The following is a 24,338-nucleotide window of genomic DNA, read 5'->3' as shown; positions in this document are numbered from 1 at the left end:
TAGAGATGGACAAGATGGACAGGCTAGAGTAGGAGAAGAGGAGTGCTACCAAGTGGAGATTTTGAAGCTGTAGCCTTGTCTTATTGGTGAAGTCAGGAATGGCACTATGGGTGACTGATAATAAAAATAAATAATAAGGAATCTGAAGAATCATAAATATGTATGTTAACAAAACCAAGGATGAATGGGTGCTTAAAATGGAAAGTAAAATTAGGAATCTGACAACAATTATTGCCATACTTAAATGGAAATGAGTCTTCAAGGAAAATAAATCACTTCACTGCAAAGAAGGTGACATAAATAATTTTTTTTTGGATAATTTTTTTTTATATTTTACGTTTTAGGGTACATGTGCACATTGTGCAGGTTAGTTACATATGTATACATGTGCCATGCTGGTGCACTGCACCCACTAACTCGTCATCTAGCATTAGGTATATCTCCCAATGCTATCCCTCCCCCCTCCCCCCACCCCACAACAGTCCCCAGAGTGTGATATTTCCCCTTCCTGTGTCCATGTGATCTCATTGTTCAATTCCCACCTATGAGTGAGAATATGCGGTGTTTGGTTTTTTGTTCTTGCGATAGTTTACTGAGAATGATGCTTTCCAATTTCATCCATGTCCCTACAAAGGACATGAACTCATCATTTTTTATGGCTGCATAGTATTCCATGGTGTATATGTGCCACATTTTCTTAATCCAGTCTATCATTGTTGGACATTTGGGTTGGTTCCAAGTCTTTGCTATTGTGAATAATTAAATGGCAATGGGAAATTAGAAGACGGCCATATCACTCAACTCCTCAACTAAGAGTGGAGGAAAATAAGAGGCAAAGCCTCTTGGAAATGGGGCATCACCTTCAGGAGAGTCAGGATGCAAGGAAGACATAAAGACCGGGAAAAAGAAAGGAACATCAGGCATTTGATCACAATAGACTCGGGCCTAAAAAGGCTAAGGGAAAAGAGATAAGAGATATGGGTAAGAAACAGGGTTGTAATACAAAGGGGTGGGATGGTTTAAAAAACTATTGTAAACATAAACATTTATTGAGCAAATCACAATGCTAAGCAATAGAGTGGGAGAGGAGCTGGGAGAATACTGCTGCCGATGGTTATAGGTAAGCGCAGGAGATCTAAACATAATTTGAGTGTGCGTGTGTGTGTGTGTGTGTGTGTGTGTAATTGATATACATAACTGAAAAATTTAAAGGGTCAGTGACATTGGGAAAATGGCACTATGTCGTTCAAAACTAGAATTAAAGTGTTAGAGAATAGCTCCTTTTAAATTCCAGCAAAATAGCTGGTAAGAGTAAGGGAGCCCTTCTGGAGTCTGGTGCTGGGAAAGCAGGTAAGGAAATGGGCTGCTCTTAAATGCCCTCTCAACAACTGTGGCCAGGAAAACAGGAGGCATGGAACATAAAGGGTGGACAGCAGGGGAGGTGGGGCATATGCACAATGAAGTTCTCAATTTGCAAAGATGGGAGAGGAAAAGCAGAATGCTGTTCTCATGCAGCAAGGGAATTCTAGAGGGCTACATCAGGTCAACACGAGGGAAGAGCAGGTCTGGCTCATTAATGCTGGGATAACATGCAAATAAGCAGTCCTCTCCTACATAAATACACCCACACACAGGTTGCATTCAATCTGTCTGCTACTACTCTAAAGTGCTTGATAACAAAAGTAAAATGGAAAGAATAATACATTATATTTAGAAATGCAATTTTAAAAGTCCTCATATATTTCTGGACATCGACACAAGGCAAAAGGACTCATAAAACATTACATTATTTACAAAGCAGCCTGGCTGTGAGTTTAATATGAATTATGGCAAGAACTGATCCAGTGCATGATTTCCCTGAATAATTAATTTAGTGCTCAGAAACAGGAAACTTAGAAAACAACATGTCTAGTCCGTAGTTTTGAGAGGTCAGGTGCAGGCAACAGAAAAATAATTACCTTTATCTAGCAAAAAAGTTGTTTTATAGGATCCATCTACACAATGAAATTGTGGCAATCCCAGGATCTCACACAACTGTAGGCAACCAATAAAGATAAAAAAGAGAACTAGACTGAATCAAGGCAAAGTGAAGAAAACAAAGATAAATTGAATTATAATCAGTGCATCCAAGTACTGGGCTCTGAACAAGTTGAGGAACTCGAGGAAATAAAGTTGCGACTCTGTAATGCTACTGGACTTCTTTTATTCAAAGAGATGGTAAACAAAGAAGGCATGAGAGGAGAAAAGAGCAAGGCAATCCAAGTTTCTCAATAATTATTCTCTTTTTAACAAAAATAAACAATAAAAATTTGGATACATTATCATTGCATTGAGTATCATTGTAAGGATCTCCACTCTAGCTGTTGTTCTCTGGTGCTTTTTAAAAAGGTTAAATACATTCCTTTTTTTCTGTTTGGTTAGGCACAGTCCTATTACTAACTGCTAAATCCTAAACAAGAAATAAAAAATGTGAGCAGAGGCAAATGTAGCCATTTCTCAGGGACTGAGTTAACTAGCGTCACATGGCATGACCTGACCTTCTCTAACTCCTGGGCTCTGGCTTCCTCCTTGGTCTTGGCTTACCTCATAGCTACTGGACTTTTGACCTTAGTAAGTCAAAGGCTTCTTAGCCCTGGTGTTATTTCTTGGCTTCCACACATTCTGTACAATCGCAGCCCTGACAGCTAATTTAGCTTCACTGTTGGTGAGTTTCTTGTTTGCTTTTGCTGCTGTCCAAATGATTCAAGGTGCTGAATGACGCCATCTGTATGTTGCTAGAGGCTGAGAGGGGCTGGGAGGAAGCCTTAAGTCAAGAGACGTGATTGGAGCAGTACTGGGTGTGGACACAGCCAATTAAAGGGAAACCTTTTGTTTCCCTTTTTCATGTGGACAGAGCTCCAACATCTTCTATTGGAGCTGAGTTTGAGATATGCTTTTTATGTTTCCTTAAAAACATATGCCCAAGAATTCTTCAAATACAACTTCTAATCTACGGATAAAGAAAAGGTATAAAAGTATACTACCTGACAAGACCACTTCAATAAGATCACCTTCCTGGATATCACTGGCCGTTTTCACCAGCTGAAGGATGTTTTCAGAGGTAGGGTCATGGCGAAAAAGCAGGATCTTATCATACATTCCGTAGAAACCACATTCAGGGAACTGCAAATACAAATACCACAAGAGTGTAAATGTCAAAATCCCTCCAAATATTTTGTTTTAAATATTTCAGGGCACAAATACAAGCTAATTAGAAAAGTTCAAAGTATCTAGATCATTAAAATATTTTAAAATTAAAAAATAAATAAATGGTAGAGTTGATATTGGGAAGACTCCAAATCAGAAGGAAAGAAATCACATAGATCACAGGGGCAGTAATGGTCAAGTGGTTTTCTAATTAGACAGCAAGAAAACAAGAGAATATGAGATAAGATTTAAATAAGTTCTGGCAGTAAAGTGGTTAAGAAATATAGGTGGGAAGAGGTGTGCATTTTCAGATGATTTATAGCAATCCAATAACATAAAAAATGGGAGTCACTTTATTCCAATTCTATTACACATAATAATGGCAATTTGTTTGCAAAAAACTGGGTCTGTCTGTTTTGGCATATTCAAAAATAAGAGACGCCTCAATAAATCTAAACATATTCTGTATGTGAGTAGTAGCATTATCTAGATCCTTTGATCAGGAGATCAGGGGAGGCAACCCACCTCTCCCTTCTGCTGCTGCCCCTACTGCATTCCATGCCGTTTTCATGCAATCTGTCAATCCACAATCTCATGAGCAGTGTAAGAAAAGGTCCATCTGCACAGCATGGAGGGTTTCTGTTAAAGCAAACAACCTAAGCTAATTTATTATATGAAAAGGGCCCTTTTCTTGTAATGACTTTTTCACATAATTATTAAAGAATGCTATTTCTGCCATAAATTGACATTTGTAATGTAGTGGGAAAAGATGCAAACTCAGGGAAAAAGAAAATTATCTTTCTTCATCCTGGAACTGATGACAGATCTGACACTTATGTCAATACAGGTGGACCTTAAGAAGCTACTGTCGGGGAGAAATGTCCAGAATCTAATACCTGCTGGAGATAAAAACAATACATTATAAACCTCTCTTTCTTTTTCTTAGTCTTAGAATTAGGGGTTAAATTCACATGAATCATTTTGTGTATGAACTAAAAATAAATATAATGAGAACATCTTATTGCTCTTAGTGCTGATGACCAGGCTTAAAACTATTTCTGCATGTCACTTAGTAAAGTTAACTTCCTGAAAAAAAAAACACAACAGCTGAAATGATGTCACTGCTTCCAGTGTGCTAACTAAAAGAAAAAAAAAACTTAGTTCACTTTATTTTTTTTAGAAATATCTCCAATAGTCCATTGGGTATATACCCAGCAATGGGATGACTGGGTCAAATGGTATTTCTAGTTCTAGATCCCTGAGGAATCGCCACACTGACTTCCACAATGGTTGAACTAGTTTACAGTCCCACCAACAGTGTAAAAGTGTTCCTATTTCTCCACATCCTCTCCAGCAGCTGTTGTTTCCTGACTTTTTAATGATTGCCATTCTAACTGGTGTGAGATGATATCTCATTGTGGCTTTGATTTGCATTTCTCTGATGGCCAGTGATGGTGAGCATTTTTTCATGTATCTTTTGGCTGCATAAATGTCTTCTTTTGAGAAGCATCTGTTCATGTCCTTTGCCCACTTTTTGATGGGGTTGTTTTTTTCTTGTAAATTTGTTTGAGTTCATTGTATATTCCGGATATTAGCCCTTTGTCAGATGAGTAGGTTGTGAAAATCTTCTCCCATTTTGTAGGTTGCCTGTTCACTCTGATGATAGTTTCTTTTGCTGTGCAGAAGCTCTTTAGTTTAATTAGATCCCATTGGTCAATTTTGGCTTTTGTTGCCATTGCTTTTGGTGTTTTAGACATGAAGTCCTTGCCCATGCCTATGTCCTGAATGGTAATGCCTAGGTTTTCTTCTAGGGTTTTTATGGTTTTAGGTCTAATGTTTAAGTCTTTAATCCATCTTGAATTGATTTTTGTATAAGGTGTAAGGAAGGGATCCAGTTTCAGCTTTCTACATATGGCTAGCCAGTTTTCCCAGCACCATTTATTAAATAGGGAATCCTTTCCCCATTGCTTGTTTTTCTCAGGTTTGTCAAAGATCAGATAGTTGTAGATATGCGGCATTATTTCTGAGGGCTCTGTTCTGGCAAAGACTTGGAACCAACCCAAATGTCCAACAATGATAGACTGGATTAAGAAAATGTGGCACATATACACCATGGAATACTATGCAGCCATAAAAAATGATGAATGAGTTCATGTCTTTTGTAGGGACATGGATGAAATTGGAAATCATCATTGTCAGTAAACTATTGCAAGAACAAAAATCCAAACACCGCATATTCTCACTCATAGGTGGGAATCGAACAACGAGAACACATGGACACAGGAAGGGGAACATCACACTCTGGGGACTGTTGTGGGGTGGGGAGAGGGGGGAGGGATAGCATTGGGAGATATACCTAATGCTAGAGGACGAGTTAGTGGGTGCAGCGCACCAGCATGTCACATGTATACATATGTAACTAACCTTCATATTGTGCACAGGTACCCTAAAGCTTAAAGTATAATAATAAAAAAAAAAGAAATATCTCCAATAATACTATTAGAGCACAAGGAAACAAAGGGAAAATAAAAATAACATTTTCTTCACTTTAAAAAACAATGGATACCTCATGCACTATTTTAAAAATCAACTTCATTGAAGTATAAATTACATGAAATAAATTGATACAAGTGGATAAATCTATGAGTCTTGACAAATGTAACTACCCATATAACCAAAATCACAATCAAGCCATGTGACATTTTCATCAACCCCAAAAGTTTTATTGCAATCTATGCAACCAACAATGTTAACCTCAGGCACAGATCTACTTTCTGTCACCCTAGTTTACCTTGTCTGATATAGAATTTCATGTAAATGAAATCATAAAATATGTTATATGTACTCTTTTCTGGCTGGCTTTTTTGGCTTATTATAAAGTTTTTGAGATTCATTCATACATACATTTGGGTTCTTTCTCCTTTTATTACTTATTAGTATTTCATTAAATGGATCTAGCATAATTGTTTATCAGTTCACCCACAAATGGACATTGTAGTCTTTTTTTCCAGTTTGCAGCTATTACAAATAAAAATGCAATGAACATTACGTACAAGTGTTTCAGTGGGTACATGCTTCCGTTTCTTGTGGGTAAATACCCAGAAGCAGCATTATTGGGTCATATGATAAATTCATGTTTGAGCTGTATGTCTATCCTTAATAAACATAACACCACATTATATTTATTATTGTAGCTTTATCCTAAGCCTGAAATTCAGGTAGTGAGAGCCTTCCAATGTCTTTTCCCTTTCAAGATTGTTTTGGATATAGGACCACTGAATTTCCATATACATTTTAGAAATGCTTTGTTGATTTCTACAAAAAGTTGTGAATTTATAAAAAGCCCACTCTATCATGTATTACTTTATAGACCATGCTTTTGCTAATAAATCCTTGCATAACCAAATTTTCTCCTATATTTTATTCTACAAATCGCATTGTTTAAAATTTTACATTTGAGTCTATGATCTACTTCAAGGTAAGTTTTGAATAGGGCAAAATATATGGATTGAGATTCATTTTTTGGCATATTCTGGAAGATTTGTACAGACTTGGTATTATATCTTCCTTAAATGTTTGGTAGAATTCTCTGCTGAAGCCATGTTAAGCCCAGATTTTCCTTTGCTGGAGGACTTAAAACTTCATATTCAATATCTTTATAGTACACTTCAGACTTCAATTTCCTCTTAAGTGACTTTTGGCAGTTTGTTTATTTTCAGAAAGGTATCCATTTCATTCAAGTTGTCAAATTTCTTGGCATAAAGTTATTCATGTGATTCCTTTACCACCTTTTAATGACTATCCAGTTTGTAGTGATGTCTCTTCATTAATTTCTTATATTCTTTCTTTTTCGTTTGGTCTGGTAACAAACTTGTCAATTTAATCAATTTTTCTTGTAATGAACCAGCATTTGTTTCATGGAATTTCTCTATTATTTTTCTATACTTAGTTTCATGGATTTCTTTTCCTATCTTTATTATTTCCATTCTTTAACTTAACTTTAATTTGTTCTTTTCTTCCTAGATTCTTATAGTGGAAGCTTGTATTACTGATTTGAGACATCTGAGACTTAGTTTAATATGACCATTTAATGCAATAAATACTTCAGCAATATTTCACAAATTTTGAAAAAGCTGTGTCTTTATTTTCTTTCAATTCAAAATATTTTCTATCATACCATATATAAAAACAAACTCAAAACAGATTACAGACATAAAGATAAGACCTAAAACTATAAAATTACTAGAAGATGTGGAGACAACTCCATGACATTGGTATGGGCAATGATTTTTTTATATGACCCCAAAAGCACAAACAAAAAAAAGGAAATATAGACAAATGTTAAGACATCAAACTAAAAAGCCTCTGCACAGCAAAGGAAACAATCAACAGAGTGAAGAGACCACCTGTGGAACAACTCAATAGCAAGAAAACAAATAATCCAATTAAGAAATAGGCAAAGGATCTGAATAGACATGTCTCAAAAGAAGATGTACTAATGGCCAATAGGTATATGAAAAATAGACATTTCTCAAAAGAAGACACACAAATGGACAACACGTATACGAAAAATTGCTCAACATCACCATTCAGAGAAGTGCAAATTAAAAACACAATGAGATATTACCTCAACCCTGTCAAAATGGCTACTATAAAAACAAAATGAACAGATAACAAGTATTGATGAAAATATGGAGAAAAGAGAACCCTGTACACTCTGGGGAATGCAAATAGGTACAGCCACTATAAAAACAGTATGGAGGTTCTTCAAAAAACTAAAAATATAACTACCATATGATCCAGCAATCTGACTTCTGGGTATCCATAAAGAATATCCGGAGGAATTGAAGTGAGGATCTCAAAGAGAAAACTGCATTCCCATTTTCACTGCAGCATTATTCATAATAGCCAAGATATGAAATCAACCTTAGTGTCCATCAATGAATAAATATATATAGAAAATGTGGTGTATTGATACAGAATGGAATACCACTCAACCTTAGAAAGAAATATTAACATTCCGGACATGATTAAACCTGGAGAATAATACGTTAAGTGAAATAAGCCAGGCACATAAAAACATCTACCATATGTGGAATCTAAAAAACCTGAATGCATAAAAGCAGAGAGTAGAACAGTGGTTACTGGGGCTAAGTGGTGGGTGAGAAATGGTCAGTGATGATGGAAGAAGGATATAAAATTTAAGTTAGGAGGAATAAGTTCAAGATATCTATTGTATAATGAGGTGACTATAGATAATAACATTATATTGTATTTTTGAAAGTCACTAAGATAGTAGAAAAATTTAAGTGTACTTACCACAAAAAAAAGGTAAGTAAGTGAGGTATGCATGTGTTAACTACCTTGATGTAGCCATTCCACAATGTATATACATAGTTCAAAACATGATGTTGTATATGGTAAATATACATAAGTTTTGTCAACTAAAACCATTAATTAATTTTAAATATATGTAGTCTAAATTCCCTTGTGAATTTCTCTTTAACCCATGGGTTATTCAGAAGAGTGCTGTGAAATTTCCAAATACTCAGAGATTTTTCCAGATATCTTTATGTTCTTAATTCCTCATTTAATTCTGCTAAGGTCCAAATCCTACTTTGCATAAATTTGACACTTTTACATTTCCTAAGACGTTTTATGGCCCAGGAGGTCAAACTTGCTGAATATTCTATGTGCATTTGAAAATAATGTGTATTCTGCTGTTGTTGGGTGGCGAGTTCTATAAATATCTGTTAGATTAAGTTGACTGATAGTTTTTCAGATTTTCTATTTGCTTAATAATTTTCTGTTTGTTCTATAAATTAATGAGAAAGAAATATTGATGTCTTCACATATACTTGTGGATTTTTTCTCTTTTTCCTTTCAATTCTATTATTTGCTTTAAGTATTCTGAAGCTCTGCTGTTAGGTGTATAAACAATGAAACTTGGTACATTTTCTTGAAGAATTTATCCATTTCATAATATGTGGTGTCCCTCTTTATATCTGGCATTATTTCTTGTCCTTCATGAACATATAACCATTTTAAACTTCTTAGAATTAATGTTTCCATGGTACTATGTTGTCATTCTTTAAATCCCTGTGTCTTTATAAAGTTGTTGTACACACATATATATGACTCCCTCATCTTTTTGTGCAGTCTGGCAATCTCTACTTTTTTTTTTTTTTTTGAGACCGAATCTCACTCTGTTGCCCAGGCTGGATTGCAATGGTACGATCTTGGCTTATGGCAACCTCCAACTCCTGGGTTCAAGTGATTCTCCTGCCTCTGCCTGTCGAGTAGTTGGGATGGCAGACGTGCACAGTACACCCAGCTAATTTTTGTATTTTTAGTAGAGATGGGGTTTCTCCATGTTGGCCAGCCTGGTCTCGAACTCCTGACCTCAGGTGATCCACTCACCTTGGCCTCCCAAAGTGCTGGGATTACAGGCGTGAGCCACTGCGCTCGACCAACAATCCTTACCTTTTAAGTTGTTTCTATCATCTATATTTTAATGTATATGCAATTAAGGATACTAGCTTACCAATTTTTTTCTGCTTGTTACATCTGTTTTTCTGTTACTTTTTTTCCTTTTCTATATTATTTGATATTATTTGTTGATACTTTACTTCTTTTTATCTTCTCTCCTGGTTTATTTGTATAATTATCCTATTTCACACACAACACAATGACCTTAAAGCTGTATATTTCCATTTCTCCTCTTCCTGCCTTTATGCTATTTTTCTATGTCTTTTACATACCCAAATGTTAGAAAAACCAAAATAGAATGGTATTTTTTGCTTTAAATAGTTAATTACCTTTAAAATAATTTTTAAAATAAAAAAGTATCTAATTTTACTATTTCTGTCACTCTTCATGGATTTGTATAGAGCCAAGGTTTCACATGGTATCACTTTCTTCCATCTGATGAATTTTCTTTAGTATTTCATAAAAGCTGGATGGCAAACACTTTTCTCAGATTTTCTCTCTGAAAGTTTTTATCTCATCTTTTTTTGGAAAGCTATTTTTGTTGTATATAGAGTTGTATGTTAACGTTTTTAGCTCTTTAAAATGTAATTCCCTTGTCTCCTGCTTTGAATTATTTCTGATGAGAAGTATGTGTTATTTGTTCCCCTGTATGCAATGTTTTTTCTTCCCTAATTATTTTACAGTTTTAATCTTCATCAATGACTTTAAACAATTTGATAGTGATGTGCCTTGAAGTGTTTTTTGTTTTTTTTTTCAGTTTATCTTGGTTGAGGTTCACTGTGCTTTGAACTATAGATTTATACATTTCATGACATTTAGAAAATTTTCACCATTGTTTTTGTCTCTAGGGGAGGTTCAGTTTGGATAATTTCCATTGCTATGAGTTCACTGATATTTTCTTTTTTTTATTTTATTTATTTATTTATTTATTTTTTGAGATGGAGTCTGGCTCTGTCACCCAGGCTGGAGTGCAGTGGCGCAATCTCAGCTCACTGCAAGCTCTGCCTCCCAGGTTCAAGCCATTCTCCTGCCTCAGCCTTCCAAGTAGCTGAGACTACAGGCGCCCGCCACCACACCTGGCTAATTTTTTGTATTTTTAGTAGAGACGGTTTTCACCGTGTTAGCCAGGATGATCTCCATCTCCTAGCCTCGTGATCCACCCACCTCGGCCTCCAAGTGCTGGGATTACAGGAGTGAGCTACCGTGCCTGCCCATTTCACTGATATTTTCTACTGTAATGTCTAATCTGCCATTTAAATATATGCTATTAGTCGGTTCTCATGCTGCTATAAAGAAATACCTGAGGCTGGTTAATTTCTAAAGAAAAGAGGTTTAATTGACTCAGTTCAGCATGGCTTGGGAGGCCTCAGGAAACTTACAATCATGGTAAAGGTGAAGGGGAAGGCAAAACACCATCTTCACAAGGCTGCAGGAAGGAGAAGTGCTGAGTGAAGGGAAGAACCCTTATAAAATCATTAGATCTCATAAGAACTCACTCACTATCATGAGAATAGCATGGGAGAAACTGCCTCCATGATTAAATTACCTCCACCAGATAATCCCCTTGACACATGGGGATTATGGGGATTACAATTCAAGATGAGATTTGGTTGGGGACACAAAGCCTAACCATATATACCCAGTAAACTTTTCATATAAATATTATATTTTTCAGTTCTAAAAGCTGTGTTTGGTTATTTTATATGTGTTCCATTTCTCTCCTAAGTATGTTCATGTTTTCATTTAAATCCTTGATTTATTTTTCCATCAAGTCTATCACCTTTACCATTTCTGGTCTGTTTCCATTAACTGTTCACATTCTGGTTTTGAGTCATACTTTCCTGCCTTTTTTTTTTTTTTTTTTTTTGAGTTGGAGTCTAGCTCTGTCGCTCAGGCTGGAGTGCAATGGTGCGATCTTGGCTCACTGCAACCTCCGCCTCCCAGGTTCAAGCAATTCTCCTGCCTCAGCCTCCCGAGTAGCTGGGATTACAGGTGCCCACCACACGCCTGGCTAATTTTTGTATTTTTAGTAGAGACGGGGTTTCACCATATTGGCCAGGCTGGTCCCAAACTCCTGACCTCATGATCCACCCGCCTTGGCCTCCCAAAGTGCTGGTATTACAGGTGTGAGCCACCGCGCCCAGCCTCCTGCTTTTTTATATGTGTAAATTAGATGCCAGATATTATAAATTAATATGAGCAGTTGGACTTTGTTGCCTTTTTTTAATGGATATTGACATTTGTCTTGGCAGAACATTAAGTTAATTGCAGATCAGTTTTATCCTTTCAAGGCCTATTTTTAAGCTTTGTTAGGACAGCTCTATAGCAGTCTTTGTTCTGGGGATAGTTCATTCCTAGTACTAACGATTCTTTGAACATCTCTAAATATTCTCCCAAGTGTTTGGTGAACTTTCCCCTATTTGCTTGATAGAAACTCGAATGTCTCTCAGCCCTATGAGAGCCCTAGGAAGTGGTCATTTCACAGCTTACCAACAACTGCTCTTTCTCCTGCTTTAGAGTTCTACCCTATGCATACACAGATTTGTATTCAGTCAAATACTAAACCAGATCCTTACACAGATTTCTGGAGCTCTTTCTTTGTATAAGTCCAACCTTTCCATTATTATTCCCCCAAAATCCTGTTGGCTTGGCTTCCCTGAGCTCTTATCTCTGTCTTCTTTAAGCAGCGAGGCAATTAGGCTCTGCTTGGGTTCTCCCTTTCTATACTACACTCTGGTCCTGCGGCTAGGCAGGAAGCTCAGGTGTTTGTAGTACTTACCTTGTTTGTTTCCCTTTTCTGAGGGATCACATTACTGCACGGTGTGTTGGCCAATGTCTAAAACAGTATTTTATAAATTTTGTATTGTTTTCCTATTTGTTTAGAGCAAGAGGGCATGTCTCAAACCAGTTACTCCTCATGCACTTTTAAAATAGAGAATAGTAATATTGTCTACTTAATATTTTGACTATTTAATTCTATGTAAACTGCATTTTACAAGAAAAGTGAAAGAAAAAGGTAATCTCCATAACTGGTAAGAGTGCATTTTTAGGATAAGCAATAAAATGAAATAAAAATACAAAATGTATGAATTATCATATAACTCTCAGGCTCCAGTTTGAGCTACACTGGGTGGAACTTTAATTAACAGTTGTAAGGTTGTCCCTGATTAGAAAACAAATACTCATTAAAACGCAGGACTGTAATTAAGACACAGATCCTCTTTCCATATCCTTTCCTAAACCTTGGGTAGCTAATTCTGATGTAAAGAGTAGAGAAAAAATTCAAGGGATTTAGTGTTTGGGCTGGGGCATGTAAGAAAATAATAGCTGGAGAGAAAGATGAAACAGCAAACCATTTCCCTGAATAACAGCTCAACTTTATAAAGACTTCTAACTCATGTGTTGTCAATTTGCTTGTGTGATGCAAGAGTCAGGTGGGAAAACTCAAGCGGCTTAGGAGGCAAGGGTTCTACCAGCTCAGCACCATTCTGGTGCCGTCTGGTCTCATTCACATGCCTCTTTCTTCAAGAACCCCTCTATATTTCATTTCTCTCTGTTTCTGTACTGCTGACATTTGAACCTCACATTTTGTGTGATGCCTCTTTGTAAAACGATGGTTAAAATGTAATAAATAATTTGGTGTTCAAGTAAGGCTTGAATGCCTCAAATCCTAATTGTTATTGTGTTTCTTTATAAGGGTGGCTGAGAAGACATTAAAAAAGTTAGGTAGAATAATACCAAAATATGCTGCACATATTAAAGCTATCATTTAAACACTATATTTTTCAATGAAGATAGTGTTATAAGTGATCATAAAGGTAATCTGCAATATCAAAATGACTAAAGTATGAATATTCTCTCTCCTATATCCATCTGTTTCATAGACATGGCTCTTTCCCTTCAAGCCATTCAGAAACAGGTTGTAGAGCCCTACGAAGTAGGTCACACATGTGAACGTGGAGACCTAGCCTCTTAGGACAGTTGTCACGGTAGCAGAAGCTGAAGGTTTACATTTTTCTAGATTGTTACTTTTATTACTGGATAAAAATATGGATATTGGTCTTCAACTGTTAAGATAAAAATCCATTTTATTGAACATAACATTCTGCCTAAATAGAAACTATATACAATAAAACTTAGCAAAATCGTACTTTAAAATGATGTCTGGAAGGCGAAAAGTGTACTGAAACAATGCCTGACAACTGAAAAGAGAACATATTGGGGGAACACACTCAGAGAACAACATTCCCTAATTTGGTCATAATCATCTGTTTTTATGTGAAGGTGTGTGAGCTTTGAAATCTGAAAACCCTCATCAAACTAAACAGGCTTTCAGAAAGGCTCAGAGGCTTGTAAACTCAGCTGGAGCTTATTACAAGATCAGTTCTGTGTTTCTCAGAGGCTTTGTGGTCGTGAGTGCAAACATCTGAGATAAGTGATTTCAAGCTCTCTCCAAGTTTGAATCTAACAAAACTGGCCACTGTGAAAATACGGCCAACAATCCAGGCACTGGTCCTAAGCTCTTTAATTCTACCCTATGCTGGAAACCTTTATGCTGCTGTGTGTATCATTTGGCATTTTTGACCACAGAGCACAATTTACTGTTACATTTCACTATAAATTCATGGTTGGCGAGACAATGTGCTCCAGAGTAGAATAAATACATGTTTTAATGAGTAGCTGAAATGTGACCTGGCCAACGGGAAACCTAAGGAACAAAGGGTGCTTTTCCATAGTTGGGCCAATCACAAAAGGCAAGCAATACTAGAAACAAATTAATCTATGACTCAGTCAAGGGGAACAAAACGGAAAGAGAGACATGGCCCAATTAGGAAATGAAAATACTCTGCCAGTTTACTTTTGCTAAAAGGTAAGGATTCAATAAAAGTCCTGAAATTAAATTATTCTGGTCAATAATGGAATACATCACGCAGTTGAATATTGCAACCTTCTCATTAAATATGATTCTCAAGTCATTTTCCAAGAACTCTTCCTTTCCACAATAATTAGTGACATGACTGCACCCCCTTAATGAGCAAAGGAATTTAAAAGGTACTTTCACTTTCTAATATAGCCGAAACACAACTTAAGTGTTGTGTCCCAGGAGTGGGTGGATGATAAGGACACATCGTGTGATCAAGTGTTCTAACAAGAGTGCCTAAAAAACTGAGTGATAATGTCTCTTAGCTCCCTTGGTGGAGTGGTTCTAGCATTCAGCTGTAAGGGATAGTCCAAAGTTGTTCTGAAAGCGGTAGATCCTGAGGTCTACTGGATCATTTGAGAGAACCAAGACAGCAATCATAAACTTGTATTATTAACTTCTGCCCAGGAAATAAAACCATCCCCTTTTTAATCACCCTTACAATTTTTAAAAAATCATCTAACACCAGACTATAGAGATTTAAGTATATCAAGGAAAAGACAACAAATACTTATTGAACTGGGTGATTATCACGTATGTAGCAATATAGTTGTAACAACAAAAAATGTATAGGGTGGTTTAAGCCCACCAATAGCATTAACACTAGAGTTCCATTTAGAAACCACATTATAAAGTATAAATGAAAGGAAGAAAAGAGAAAGTGAATAATCCAGTATTATTTGGAGACATATTTCTGAAATTTCTTCAAGTTTGGGTACAGGCTTTTATTTAGTGATTTTATATCCTCAAAAGGAGGAACATGAAAAAGAATTGCACACTGTGACCACATAGCTATGTGTCTAGTTTCTGAATGTAATCTTAAGAAACAGAAACCAGAAAAATAAAAAAAGACTTTCCTTTTCCCTCCCTTTCTTTCACCTTTCTCCCTCCCTCCTTCACTTATGCCAATTCCCAACCACCACCACTCCCTGCCAAAGTAGGCAGAAAATGAATGATGTTCTATCATACAATAATTAAAAACCACCATTGAAGATAGGGCTTTGCTATCTCTCCTAGTGTCAACTTACACTTTAGATTCTTGGTTGAATTACTGAGGTCTCTGTCCAGAAAATCTGATTTGTGAAGATAAATCTGTAATACCTATTTTCATAAAGTATTACTTAAAATCTTTTACCTTTTTTTATTTTTTAACCCATTTTTCTTTGTTATTTTCTGAGCCACGGGCATGCTGTTCAAATGCAAATAACTCAGAAAAATCACACACCTTGTAATGCTCCTTCTGTAGTTCTTTGTTTCACACTAGCACCTGCAATCACGTAACCTTCTGCTCCACAGCCCAATGCTTGCTTTCTTTTTCTTTCTTTTTCTTTCTCTCTCTCTCCCTCCCTCCCTCTATCTCTGTCTCTCTCTCTCTTTCTCTCTGTCTCTCTCTCTCCCTCCCTCCCTCCCTCTCTCTCTGTCTCTCTCTCTCTCTCTCCCTCCCTCCCTCCCTCTCTCTGTCTCTCTCTCTCTCTCTTTCTTTCTCTCTGTCTCTCTCTCTCTCTTTCTTTCTTTTTTCTTTTTGTTTTTTTGGAGACAGAGTCTCACTCTGTTGCCCAAGCTGGAGTGCAGTGACGCCGCAGTCTTGGCTCAGTGCAACTTCCATTTCCCAGGTTGAAGTGAGTGATTCTTCTGCCTCAGCCTCTGGAGTAGCTGGTATTATAGGTGTGTGCCACCATGCCTGACTACTTTTTGTATTTTTAGTAGAGACAGGGTTTCACCATGTTGGCCAGGCTGATCTTAAACTCCTTGCTTCAAGTGATCCTCCAGCTTTGGCCTCCGAAAGTGCTGGGAGTACAGGCATGAGCCACCGTGCGGCCCCAATGCTTCTTTTGTAAAGGAATGCCTAACACCAGGTGTCTACCAACTTCAGAAATCTTCAAGGTCCAAATTTAGAAACACAAAAGTCACTCCGGTTAGTCTTCTTCTCTACACTGTATTGACAAAATAACTTCCTTTTCTCATTCAAGACAAGACTTTAATTTACTCCACTCTGTTTTTCTAAAGGCAGGGCTAGAATCTGACCCATAGGCTATCTTCTGCTTAGATCTCTTTTTTTTTTTTTAGCCACTCTCCTTTCTATTGAGTTCAAAATCTGATTGTTTAAAAAACTGTTTTCCTGCATAATTTTAAATTTGGACCTTAACTTTATCCCCTCTATTTGAATTACAGCAAAAATAAAATAAAATAAATGGGAAAAGATATCTAAGACAAAAAGGAATATATCTAATTAAAGAAAAGTCTGCCTGGAATCTTTTGAAATTAAAGTTTTGAATGTGAAATGGCAGATTTTGGCTATGAGATTCTAAAGTTTGTTGTCCTATAAGATATAGAAATACACATATAACTGGAACTCGCTTAACCTTTGGGGAATAAAGCTAGACTATAAATCTCCTTCCTTGGGCATATAAATATATTGATGTTTTGTATCAAGTATTGCTAAAGAAGTCTAATGAACTACAGGTTTCTCTTTAAGGCAGATGTGACTCAGTGAGATACTTAATAGTTGGCAAAAACCTTCTTTTATTTTAATTTGAATAACATGTCATCTATTAAGATAAAAGCAATAAGATATGACTTAATAAATCATTAACTCTAATGCAGCAATTTCTGTGTATAGACTTCCTGGAGGTAGTTTAAATCATTATTTTGTTGTATATAATTTTTAAGTTTTAAAATAAATGTTCATATCAAGCAATTACAGGAGGTAATAATTAATGAGAGCCTCACTATTGTTGTGTAAAAACATATTATCTTGCATTATACCTTGACAGATTACTAGTTAGTGATAGCTATTAGAAGTCTTAGTAGACACTTTGAAATTATTCACACAACAGTAATTAGGCGTGTGGATGTGCAGCTTGGAAATGAAAAAAATGTACTTCACACTTCACACTATTTGTCTCACTCTGAATAAAACTGTCACTATAGCACAGTGAAGATTTTTATATTTCATGAAGGCTAAATGTTTATTACTTTAACAAATTAAAAATAATGGACACAAGTACTGAACAAAATGAAGGCTATGACAGCAACTAAAAAAGTTTAACCAAAAGTTAAGAATCATTAACTTTAGAGAAGAAAAACTCATTTTAGAGATGAGTAAGTTGATGTCCAGAACATATTAAGGAATATTTTCAAGGTGACAGTGGTAGGTAGTGCCAGAATAATAGCTAAGAGCTAGTCTCTTGAATTTTACTCCTTGATCTTTCCTCTCAGTTCTGCTTCTCTTAGAAAGGAAAGACAGAAAGAATGGCCAAATGTCCAGCAAACAGTGATTCAGAACTGAAATCCCTGAGCACTTTTCTTTACCAGAAAGCCCTGGACCCAGGCTTTTGGATTTTGAATAAAACCAAAGTAAATGATTTAATGAGCTTTGTAGCAGCTGTTCCTGGCTACCTTCAATTCTACTATTTGACCCAGCAATCCCATTACTGGGTATATGCCTAGAGGACTATAAAACATTCAACCACATAAAGACACACGCACATGAATGTTCACTGCAGCACTATTCACAATAGCAAAAACATGGAATCAACCTAAATGGCCATCTATGACAGACTGGATTTTTTAAAATGTGGTACATATACACCACAGAATACGATGCAGTCATTAAAAAGAATGAGGTCATGTCTTTTGCAGGACCATGGATGGAGCTGCAGGACATTATCCTTAGCAAACTAACACAGGAACAGAAAACCAAATACCACATCTTCTCACTTACAAGCAGGAGCTAAATGATGAGAACTTAGGGATACAAAGAAGGGAACAACAGACATTACTGGGGCCTAATTGAGGGTGGAGGGTAGGAGGAGGTAGAGGAGCAGAAAAAATAACGATTAGGTACTAGGCTTAGTACCTGGGTGATAAAATTGTTTATACAACAAACTTTCATAACACGAGTTTACCTATATAACAAATCTGCACATGTACCCTGGAACCTAAAATAAAAATTAAAAAATAAATAAAGTTCACCGTGAATATTATCATAATTAATGTTTACAAACTTGCCTCTCAATCATATTTCTATATTTTACATGTTTAGGTATACATATATGACATATGTCATGTGTATATACTTGCATATATACTTATACTTGTTTGTATGTTTATTACTTCATTGACTACCTCCCAGAACCACTGCAGAGATTAGATGAACCAACATATGTAAAGTAATTACTATTGGCCCAGACTCATAGCAAATGCTTTATATATGTTCGTTGTTGTTATTCTAAGTAGCCATGACCTTGAGAAGTTCTTCTAGGCCACTCTGTTCTAGTTAAAAAACGTCAGATAAGGAACAACACAGACACATACGTCATGCACACTCAGTGGTCTGCAATTTCTGCTTGCCTTCTATAACTTCAATACAGCTCCACATGATTTCTAATTGGCTCTACCTAAGTCCTAAAAACTAAAAAGGCTAAAAACTAAGGTTTTCTTAACTTCCATTTTGTTAATTTTACTGACACATATATTCATTATATCTATATATCTTGTTTTTCCTCAAAATTAACCTATATTCAGTGACAAACTGATTTAAAAAAAAACTCCCTTTCTTTTATTAATATTATGACATTTTTACATTAATTCCATGTATTGTGCTAGAATCAAGCAAGGGCCATAGATTTGGATGCTGGCATGGATTCAATGGAATTCCATTGTTCTGACTGTGCTACAAATGATTCTTTGGTTCCAAGGACAAAAATCTCATTTCCCAAAGCCAAATCCCCAAGGAAGTGGTGTATTTCTTTCTTCTTTGTACTGATAAGTGGACAGTGCATCTGATTTAAAGGATCAAAATGAAAACAATTTCTCTCATTTACTTTGATGTTCCTTGAGATAGGAAAGAATTTCTTCTCCCCTTGTAAAATGCTGTACGGCTTCTGGAAAAAAATGCTGTAGTATGTAGGAGAGGAAAGGAGAGCCAAAGACAATAAAACCACCTGCCACCCCAACATTAGTGACGTTTATTATTTTGCTCTTTCCGTTCACTCCCAAGTGGCCAGATGTCCTCAGCTGAACTGACGGCCAATAGCAGATTTTGGACTCGCCTACAAAGACCTTTCTATGCTTGTATTAAAAGGGTATCTGCAAAGGTTCTATGCATATCTGTGATGTTTGGGATCTTGATTCAGGTTAGTAGGTCGTAGAGAAATGTATCATACTTCCAGCAAATCTGACTAATGGTCTGTTGCTGTCTATCTTAAAGGCAGATATAATTTACAAAGACTAAATCTAAAGAACAGTAAAAAATAGCAAGTTACACTTGACCCCATGAAAGGCTGAAATAGAAAATGAGATATTGAGAAAAAAATCTATAGATGTTCATGTTCTTTGCTTTAGGATAATGTAAAAAATGAATATGAAGGTAAAATGTTATACTGTGACTATGCATAAAATAATCGCTTTCATTTTTCATGCATATAATCGATCAATATATATCTATGCTAATATGAAATAACTTCAATTTTGTTAGAGAAGCAATGGCAGCTTACCTACTGAGAGCTAGATAAATACCTTGTCACATAAGTTATTCAGTACAAGTTTGTATCTTCATTTTATTGGATAACTGGGAACACAGTAGTAAACAATACAAAGAGCCCTTACCCCCATGAAGGTCTGAGATATGCCTAAAATTCTTGAGTTTCATGGGATTGTCACAGTCAATCCCCAAAAAGCTAACATCCTGACATTCTTCATTCTGCTCCGTTTATATTTCTGTAATCCAATTTGCTTATAATCACAAGACTATAAAGGAGTCAGAGTGAGAAATGTTTTAAGCAAGATATTTTGAGAGGAGTTTCTTTGCCTTTAAAAAAGGGCAGAACAAACTTTTCTTGAGGGAAATCTAGTTTACACTCAAGATACCTGAGAAATCTCGGCTTGTGAATAGGCCGGTAACTAGAGGTTCTCAAAAATCTTTATTGTATTCTAGAAGAAACTGGGAGTGCAGAAGAGGCTAGCTGCATGAGTGTGTCATTTCATCTAGATTCAGTCACTGCACTAATTCACATGCCTTTTCACTGGAAGGGAGAGAAAGGGTATATATAAAAATTAAAACTGAAACATTTGAATTAAACATGGTATTTTATATATATATGGAGAAAGAGAGAGAAAGCTAGTTTGAACACAGAGAACCAAGCAGAGAACCAAAAAAAATTTTGATGTCTCACTCTAAATTCATAGAACATAAAATTCACTAGTGGAGACAAGAACATGTTAGGAAACAGAACATCTTGCCTCACAAAACTTCAAACACAACAATCAAAATTCAGATTGCAGACAAAACATTCAAGATATATTGCACTTCAGATTCCACCCCATTTATAGAAATACGCCTCACAAGAAGGATCCGAGTTTCCTGCATGCACGCTCCCTTGAATCGACTCCAGGCAGGCTGTCTGCCCAACCTCTACTCTCAAATCTCTCTCTTTAAACTGCCAATCAATGCCCTTCACATTGCCAGCTTCTATGGGTAATTCTCAGTTCCTCACAGACATTTCAGCAGCATGTGACCCAGTGGATCACTCCCTCTTTCAAACAACACACTTTCTTCTCTGGATTCCAGAATAGTGTATTCTTTTGTCTTTCCTCCCACTTGACTAGCTATCACTTTTTAGTCACTTTTACTGAACCCTCTTCTTCTTTCCAATCTCTAGATAGGTGCTGGAGTGTTCAGGACTCACTCTTCAGAAAGTTTATTTTCTCTGTTTATCATCACGCTCTTAAAGGATCTCATCCAGTCTCCAGACTTTAAATATCGTTTATACTCGGGTGACACAAATTTCTAACTCTATCATTGAGCCTCCCCTTAAAACACGGACTCATCTATCTAACTGATACACCATCTCTGCTGAGATGTATCTACAAGGTATCACATATTAACATGTTCAGAACAGAACTCTTAATTATCAGCCCCCACTGCCCCTCTTTGCTGCTCCCCATCTCAAGAAATGTCACTGCCATCCAGTTGTTCAGTTAGAAACCCTGGATTTATCTTTGAATTTTCTTTTTCTCTCTCACATATCTAATCTGTCAACAGATCTTGTTGCCTGTACATTAAAAGCACAATATACTCCAAATCCAAAGTTTGTCACCATCTCTACTGCTGTCTCCCTAGTCCAAGCCACAACCTCTCCAAAACGTGAATTAACTGCACAAGCCACCTGCCCCTACTCTTGCCCCCAGCAATCTACTCTACAAAGAGGAATTGGAATCATTCTTTTTATTAAAAAAAAAAACAAAACAAAACAGAATTTCACCCTTTTTGCCCAGGCTGGGGTGCAATGGCGTGATCTCAGCTCACTGTAGCCTCTACCTCCCAGGTTCAAGTGATTATCCTGCTTCAGCCTCCCGAGTAGTTGGGATTACAGGTGCCCGCCACCATGCCCAGCTAATTTTTTTTGTATTTTTAGTACAGACGAGGTTTTACCATGTTGCCAAGCTGGTCTTGAATTCCTAGCCTCAGGTGATCCACCCGCCTTGGCCTCCCAAAGCGCTGGAATTACAGGCATAGCCACTGTGCCTGGCATGGAGTCATTCTTCTAAACATGTGTCAGATCAATGCCCTCCAACAGCTTCCCTTCACACATAGAACCATCCCAAAGTCAACCAGAGCTCATAGGCTCTCATCCAAACTACTACATCACCACCTCATCTTCTTCTACCTCTTTTCCTCCACTCTGGCCTTATTACTGTTTTTCAAATAAGCAATTCCACCTTAGGGCCTTTGTGCTTGTGGCTCCTCCACCACCCCTGGATTGTAATATGCTTTCCTCTATATTCACATGGCTAATTCCTCATTTTGCTCAAGTGTCACCTCCTTAGAGAGGCTTTCCCTGACCATCCACAAGGAAAATAACAGTTCCTCTTACTCATATCTGTTGTCCTGCTTCCTTTTAATCAGATAAGTCATCACTACCTATACTTCTACGATATATCTATCTGTTTAAAAAAGAATTCTGTCTCTTAACTCAAATATGGGTGCATTAGAGTGGGGACTTTTTCCATCCTAGTCACTGTTGTATCCCAAGAGACTACAACAGTGTCTGGTACACAGTACATGCTCAGTATACATTGTTGAATCAATAAATGAACGAATAAGTCACAACGTGAGCTGTTTTATCTCACAAAGTATTAAGGGAATTAGTTAATCATTATTGTTACTATTTTTGAGATAGAGTCTTGCTGCATCACCCAGGCTGGAGTGCAATGGTGCAATCATAGCTCACTGCAACCTTGAACTCCTGGGCTCAAGCAATCCTCCTGCTTCAGCCTCCTGAGTAGCTAGGACTACAGGCACATGCTGCCATGCCCAACTAATTATTATTATTATTATTATTATTATTATTATTATTATTATTGTAGAGACAGGGGGTCTCACTATGTTGCCCAGGCTAGTCTCAAACATCTGGCCTCAATGATCCTCCTGCCTCGGCCTCCCAAAGCACTTGGATTACAGGTGTGAGCCACCTGCACCCAGCCCATTTTTTAAAACATTACCAACCAAAGCAACACTGGAAACAGACTAACGATTTATCAATGGAGGGTTCAGGCTCCTTGTATCTGGAGACATTTTAAGAAAATGGTATCTAACTGTCTATAGGTTTGAACAGATTATCTCTCTTCCTATTCCAATTCCACAATTAAAACATTTCAATGACCTGTATTTACTGGGACGGTCTGTTCCCCTTTGACTCTTAAAATAAAAGCAGTATTTATTTTTAGAAATCAGGATTTCCTTTCCTACAGAGGTTACAGCTTAGACACATTTGAGCACTGAAATGTTTACGATGACTTTGGGAGACTACTCACACTAAAGCAGCACACTTCCCCAGTGTGGAACCTCCAGGTCTCTGAGGGCCTAATTCTCATTTTTGGTGCCACTGTGGGAATTTCCTTCCTTGCCTTATCAGAGTATCTTGACCTTACCCTTCTAGAAAACTTTAGTTAAGCATGGAAAACTGAATGCGCTTATTCCTAATATCAATAGATAACCACACCAACTTGGCTTGGTTCACCTTGCTAATTTATCTACTACCACCTGCCACTATCCCCTCAGTCACTCTTCTCCAGAACCTTCAACCACCAAGCACCTGGCTTCATGGCTTTTGTTCTTACTGTTACCTTGGCTTGGAACATTCTTCCACATAAAAGTCCACTGGTACACACTGTCATCTGATTCAGGTTTCTGTCTAAATATCCTTCTATTATTTATCTCATTGTGTATACACACACACACACACACACACACACACACACACACACACACATAATCCCTCTACTCATTAACATGTGAGCTCATTTGGGGAGCGACTGTGTGTGCTTTGGTTCATTACTGTATCCCCAGTACCCAGGCTCAGAGTGGACAGTCAATAAACAGTCATCGAATGAATGCTCAATAAGTAGCTAGCATATTTTCATCATCCCTTCCCAATTCTGTTCATTATTCAGTGAATGAATTTTCATTTAATTCAGAACCTACTAAAAGCAGCCTATTTTGATACCAACATTAGAATATAACTTCCTTTCTCAGTTATAAAATGATTCACTTTATTGATTTGGAGAATATGACTGGAATGCAAATAAATATTACTCTCAGCTAACAAATATTAATATATTTTATTAATTTGTAAATTGACATATTTTAAGCATCTGTGATTATGTTTCACTACTTCTCTGGAATAATTTCCTAATTTTATTCTACAAGATTCTATCGGCAACATACTGTAAGTAATTT

General features: G+C 36.7%; 1 protein-coding gene across 7 annotated transcripts in view; it reads right to left on the bottom strand.

The window, feature by feature from the left end:
- Window positions 1–24,338, bottom strand: part of PRKD1 (protein kinase D1) — a 355,373-nt gene that overhangs the window by 146,325 nt on the left and 184,710 nt on the right. For 6 of the 7 annotated variants that reach the window (XM_055361356.2, XM_031002017.3, XM_031002018.3 and 3 more), the window contains exon 2: window positions 3,024–3,162. In XM_055361356.2, the coding sequence (XP_055217331.1) occupies window positions 3,024–3,138 (115 nt within the window). In that variant the 5' untranslated portion in view covers window positions 3,139–3,162. Of the gene's footprint in view, window positions 1–1,958; window positions 2,229–3,023; window positions 3,163–24,338 lie in introns of those variants that run through there. The other variant, XM_063697721.1, reaches the window with a different exon arrangement.

The sequence above is a fragment of the Gorilla gorilla genome, chromosome 15, assembly GCF_029281585.2.
Source record: "Gorilla gorilla gorilla isolate KB3781 chromosome 15, NHGRI_mGorGor1-v2.1_pri, whole genome shotgun sequence".
NCBI classification, from domain to species: domain Eukaryota; kingdom Metazoa; phylum Chordata; class Mammalia; order Primates; family Hominidae; genus Gorilla; species Gorilla gorilla.
Note: the sequence above shows the minus strand (reverse complement) of the source record. Positions and strands in the feature narration are given on the sequence as shown.